This window comes from Sinocyclocheilus anshuiensis, unplaced genomic scaffold (genome assembly GCF_001515605.1).
Source record: "Sinocyclocheilus anshuiensis isolate Anshui unplaced genomic scaffold, SAMN03320099.WGS_v1.1 scaffold373, whole genome shotgun sequence".
In the NCBI taxonomy this organism is placed as follows: domain Eukaryota; kingdom Metazoa; phylum Chordata; class Actinopteri; order Cypriniformes; family Cyprinidae; genus Sinocyclocheilus; species Sinocyclocheilus anshuiensis.
In genome coordinates, this window is record NW_015537962.1 from 1,560,416 (window position 1) to 1,566,577 (window position 6,162).

At 32.7% G+C, this 6,162-nt stretch overlaps 1 protein-coding gene across 3 annotated transcripts; it reads right to left on the reverse strand.

The window, feature by feature from the left end:
• Positions 1 to 984: 984 nt before the first annotated feature.
• LOC107667418 (RING finger and CHY zinc finger domain-containing protein 1) lies at positions 985 to 5,941 on the reverse strand. Of its 3 annotated transcripts, none has more exons than XM_016459090.1 (8): positions 5,868 to 5,941; positions 5,317 to 5,436; positions 5,041 to 5,156; positions 4,802 to 4,880; positions 4,615 to 4,718; positions 3,123 to 3,152; positions 2,812 to 2,932; positions 985 to 1,613 (listed from the first exon to the last, which is right to left on the reverse strand). In XM_016459090.1, the coding sequence occupies exons 1-8, from the start codon at positions 5,919 to 5,921 to the stop codon at positions 1,482 to 1,484; spliced, it is 756 nt and encodes a 251-aa protein (XP_016314576.1). In that variant the 5' UTR covers positions 5,922 to 5,941; the 3' UTR covers positions 985 to 1,481. The 3 variants fall into 3 exon arrangements, with proteins under 3 accessions (XP_016314576.1, XP_016314582.1, XP_016314590.1); XM_016459096.1 differs by lacking the exon at positions 5,868 to 5,941 and adding an exon at positions 5,684 to 5,749; XM_016459104.1 differs by having other exon boundaries at positions 1,478 to 1,613; positions 2,812 to 2,886.
• Positions 5,942 to 6,162: the final 221 nt, after the last annotated feature.

Genomic DNA, 6,162 nt, shown 5'->3' on the forward strand with positions numbered 1-6,162 from the left:
GTATGTTTTTTATATTTAAAGAGTTTTTATATTTTATATATTTAAAGCGAGTTTTTTTGGGCAGTGTAGAGTAGGGCTTGTTGTTTGTCATTTCTCCGATCACAAATGCAGACATGGTTTTATATTTATGCGGCGCGATGCAATGCAACGCGTTAAAAAAGACAGTATATGTCATTATAATCCGTAATTATGTCCCCACTGGATGCAACAAATGCCTCGTTTATAATGGGTTTTAATGTTTTTGTCTCGTCGCTCACAATATGGCAAGGCATCACAATATGGCAAGGGGCGTAACATTTCCGTCACACGCTTGAGGTATCTAAAAATCGACGCGTTTCAGAAAGGCGGGGCATAGAGGAGAAACAATAATGTACAGTATGTGGAAAATAATGTTTTTTTAACCTTAAACCGCATAAACATTTCATTACACCAAATACCCAAAATAATGTTCTTTTTAGCAACATCATATGACCGCTTTAAAGATATAGTTCTAAAAATCGTTCTCAATATTAAAGAATAGCAGAGTCCACACCACAGCTATAACGATAAAGGCACAGAGAAACGATATTGTTGGAATCATTTCCAGAACTATTTTTTCCAGCTGATGAACGATAAAAACATTGGCAGCTAATCAGAATTAATCCTGCTATAACGAGCTCGAGAGTTTAAAGCGGCAGACGAGCGTTTGCTTGGAATAAACACACGGTATAGTCTGCTGGTGTGGATGCTAATATAGTTATCTTTATACTTATCATTCTTGGTGTGAACAGGCCTTTAGAAATATCATCAATTTCTGGAATCATACTCAATTAATTAATTAAAAAGAAGAAAGAATTACAGAGGACGAGATTCCATCTAGAAGACAAGCTTAGAGAACCATTGAGAAAAAAAAGAACCTAATTTTTTTTTTTTTAAATAAGATTATAAAAAAACAATATGCAATGTGATCATTTTATTTTATTTCTGTAATACAATGTTTGTTTCTTGTCCAGCATTAATCAATAAATAGCATTAAATCATTTTAAAATGAACAAAAGTTTGGCAATGATGTCCACTGGCCCTGTATGAATATCAGAGCCCATGCTGATACATTATCCTTAATATAAACCAAAAATGCTCTTGATAGATATTTAGGATTCAGTCAACATAGCAGATTGATTATTCTCTCAGCACAGGATTATCTTTAACATTCTTTATGACAAAATGAATGTGGAAGTCAAGAAATATATAAGTTGCGAATGTAACACACCTGATTCTGCACAGTTAGTTTCCATGACAGAAATTTAAAGAAGCCTCAAATCTCCTTATCCTTTTTAATCGAGCAAGAAAAATAAGAGTAGTTGTACAGAAATGTGAGAGGAGAGCTTGTATTTCTATATATCAGTTCTATAAAAGCTTAACTGAGAGAGTATTTCTGAGCCTAAACGTCACTCGTGGTGCTCCGTGTCGGGCTCTTCTTCAAGCGGCTGCTCCTCAGACTGTCATGTGTTTACAGCAGGGGCCGCGATCAGCCCGCCATCCTGCGCAGTGTTGTAAGAGCCACAGGAGCTGCATTTCATGCCCAACACGTGGAAGGAGACAGTGCAGTGAGCCTGGCAGTCATTGCATATGATCTGTGAACATAAAAACACATACATACATAAAGTGTAGCTGACTTATAAGGACAAATCTCACAAGAACAGGTCATATTTCACTGTAACATCAAAGGAAAAAAGTAAGAAATTATTCAGTTAATTATTCAAATAAAAAAAGAATATTTCTACATAAATAAAAGGTAACCAATTGAATAAATGAAACCAGATTTAGGGCCATTTATGATTGTGACCCACACTTTTTTGTCATTCCCAATAATTTTACAGTAAAAAGGTATTATAACTATTGTTTCTTATTAAATCAGTATAATTAAAGGTAAATTCTACCATGAGGAAAAAATATAACAATTCTTTTTTCTTTCTTTTTATTTGCATAACATTAATGAGAATGCAATTTTTATTTCAGAAATAAGAACTGGTGAATCAGAGGAAATGTGCTGAACTGTCATGGGAAAAAAATATGGTCCCACAAGAGGTGTACTGTAATTTTATTTTGCAATATATTCAAAAATGGATTATTAACATAACTACTATAAATAAAACTACATAATTATAGAAAATTTATGAAATATGAAAAGTCCAAGAAAAGTCAGGTTTTAAGAAATTCCTGTGTTGTTATTGTTACCTAAAGCTATTATAAATCATTTTTGTTCACTGAAATAAAATATAAATATTATATGAAACACTCAAATTAAAATGAGGCATGTTTCCATGGCAACAAACTGAAATAAGTTAAAAACTACAATTACTAAAACTAAAACTGACATAAAAATAAACTGAAAATAAGTTAAATAGAAATGTAAAAAAAAAACTAATAAAAAAGACAAAAGCCTTAAACTGAAATTAAAATGAAAACTACAAATATAAAAAAGGTCATTCAAAATATTAATAAATACTATAAAAGTATATAAATAGTTCTAAAATAAGACAGCAAGAGATTCACCTTATAAATGGCAGAAGAAAAAAAAAAAACGAAACTACTGCGGCCACATGCTGTAAGCTAAAATAATCATTCTGAGCTTCACAGTAAAATGACCAAAGTAGATATTGCCACATCCGAGCTGAACCTTTGGCATTTTAAAACTGCAGGATATGAGCACATCTCACAGACTCATAAACGAACATTCAATTCTGCTTGTGTCTGCATTGCTCCTCATTTGAATGTTCATTTAGATAAAGTGTCTGCTAAATGAATATATGTAAATGACGGCTCTGTTACCTTGACTGTAGTGTCCCGGTACTCTGTGGGCATGGGAGACTGGGCAATTTCCTTATCTCTCTCTTCCCAGAACTCCTTCATGTTGAAAGCCGAATGCATACACAGAGGACAGCGGTAAGCACTGCGGGACAGACAACATAAACTCGCCTCTCAACATGGAGTGCAGTGAGGAGTGGCAACATGTTACTGTATATCAGATGAGTGTGACACTTCTTAAGTTAATAGAAATGTCAGTATGAATCTATGCAGAATTAGCAACAAGTCATAAGAAATCATTAATGGGATAGTCACAAAAAAACATAATTCCTTACCCAGTTATGCACATGTCCTCAAAGCATGTCCTGCAAGCAAAAATTTTAAAAAAAAAGTGTTTTTACATTAAATCACATTCATTTGATGACACATGGGTCAGGGCACCAGATGGTACACACTCTGTGATCTTAAACATAGGATTTCAGCATTTTTAATAGAAATGATACTTCCTAGCAAATATATTTAAGATAAATTTAAAAGTGTTTAAGAGCATTTAAATACAATTTTGTGACTTTGAAGAATCTGTCATGACTTTTTATCATTGACAGGTATTTGTTCTTGTTTTAAGCATAAACTCACTTAATTTAAGTTTTCAAGACTATACACTGCCGTTCCCAAAAAAAGTTTGGGATCAGTAAGATTTGTAATGTTTTTTAAAGAAGTCTCTTCTGCTCATTAAGGCTGCATTTATTTGATCAGAAATAGAGAAAAACTGTAATTTTGTGAAATATTATTGCAATTGAAAATAATGGTTTTCAATTTTTATATACTTTAAAATATAATTTATTCCTGTTATGCAACGCTGAATTTTCATCAGCATCATTACTCCAGTCTTCAGTGTCACATGATCCTTCAGAAATCATTCTAATATGCCGACTTATTATTAATATTGGAAACAGTTTTTCTGCTTTTTTTTGGAACCTGTGATACTTTTTTTCAGGATTCTTTGATGAATAAAAAGTTAAAAAGAACAGCATTTATTCAAAAAAGAAATATTTTGTAGCAATATACACAACCATTCATAAGTTTGGGGTCAGTATTTATTTATTTATTTTTAAAGAAATGCTTTTATTCAGCAAGGATGTGATAAATTGATAAAAAGTTTTAATAAAAACTTTATTTTAGAAAAGTTTTCTATTTTAAATAAATGCTGTTCTTTTTAACTTTTTATTCATCAAAGAATCCTGAAAAAAAGTATCACAGGTTCCAAAAAAAAGCAGAAAAACTGTTTCCAATATTGATAATAAATCAGCATATTAGAATGATTTCTGAAGGATCATGTGACACTGAAGACTGGAGTAATGATGCTGAAAATTCAGCTATGATCAGAAAAATAAATTATATTTGAAAAGAATATAAAAATAGAAAAACATTATTTTAAATAGTAATAATATAGTGGGGGTTTTTTTGTATTTTTGGTCAAATAAATGCAGCCATGATGAGCAGAAGAGACTTCTTTAAAAACATAAAAAATCTTACGGATCCCAAACATTTGAACAGCAGTGTATATCTTCATTTTCATAACAAGTAAATGTATCTTGATTTAAGGATCTTTAGATAATTTGTATTGGGGAAAAAAAAAATATGCATGCAATGACTATGAATTTAAGACTTTCTGCTTTTAACTTAATTTGTGGAAGGGTAAATTAAGACTTTTTAAGACACGCAAAAACCCAGATTTTACATTTTTCATATAATGACAGTCAAATAAATTTAGTCAAGTGTGTCCAAACCGGTAGTGAATATTACTAGTAATAATCAAACACTCACTTGTGTAGCAGATGACCGCAGGGGAGCACATGAGCCCCTATTCTGGACGTGTGGATGTCCTCCATACATACAGGGCAGTTCTGCCTAGAGACATTCTCAACACACTGAAACAGCAAGCACTGATTAATATTTCACTGCTATCAACAAAACGATCAAGCAATGTTCAAGAATCAGGAGAAGACACTACCTTGTGATTATCTTTAAGATCAGTGGCTAAACATAAATTGCACTTCGTACAATGGAAGTATTTCTCTTTTGGGCCAATTCTAAAGGTAACAGAGGAGAAGAAAGTCAATGAGAATCTTACTAAAAGAATTACAAATGTATTGCTGCGGTTCAATAATGAAGACACCTCTAATTTGTACGTTGTTTTGCATGTTTTGTTTATTCATTTGCTAAATTAATAAACGTAAATGTCATGCAAACCTGCAAATCCCACAGGGCTGGCAGTGGTACTGCTTCTTGTCTTTATCAAACAGATGGCAAATGTCACAGTAATACTCCCCAAACTTCACGGCACATTCTTTACACGTCTGTTGAGCCTAAAAAACACAGGATGCACAAGAGCTTTAAATATGATCAGAGAAATAAATATATAGCCTATATTTTGCATTGAGAAAAAGCCTATTTACAGGTTTTGTGAGATTCATCCAAGCAAAGTCGATTTTATTTAGAACTTAAATAGCTTAAATATGACTTTACCTCTTGAATAGTATTGCATGCTCCACATTTGACCTCTCGGACCTTAAAGCGGTCCATTTGATGGTTCTCTTCCCCATCATGACAGAGTCTGCAAACATAAAACTTCCCACAGCAGGGCGCCTACAGAGAGAGACAGATCACAAACACATTTCAATACACATGCAACAACCCAGTTAGAAGCACCACTGTAATGCACACTGTATGTTAAAGCAACAACATCAAACATGCTGCAGGAACAAAACTGTTTATTTCTTTGTCCCTAGCGAGCAGAGCAGCGAGTCTAAACTAACATATCGAATTGGTTGCCTTTAAGCCAACAATAATTCGATTTTACTTCATAAAATAATCTTATACTGAACATAAAAACCTGTCAATAGGTCTTCTTCAGTGATGTATATTCCCTTCAGTTAGCTAGTATGCTAATTAGATTCGTTTCAATCACACGTTCTAGCGCGACAACGCACGCATTTATCCAAATAACCGAGCTAACTTTTTAATATCGGCAAGCATGTGTGAAACACAAAGTCTACATGTAACTAAATGTCGCTCACTTTTAACAAACAGCTACGAACGTAATGCACACATCCGTCTGGCGTGGCGGCCATGTTTCATTTAAATGCGAGAAACCTTTATTTAAAAGTCCTTTGACATCCGTGCTCGGGGTTCTCGGTCTATTCCACTGAATTACAAAAAGGAAGAAAACAAGTTCTATAAGTAACATAAAATATATATGTTTTTTTTTTTTTAAACATAAGAAAAAATAATTATTTTAATTTAATAGTTTAATTTGACGATTTTTATGAAAACAGAATATTTTTGAAGATACTACTCCATGTAAATTTAAAT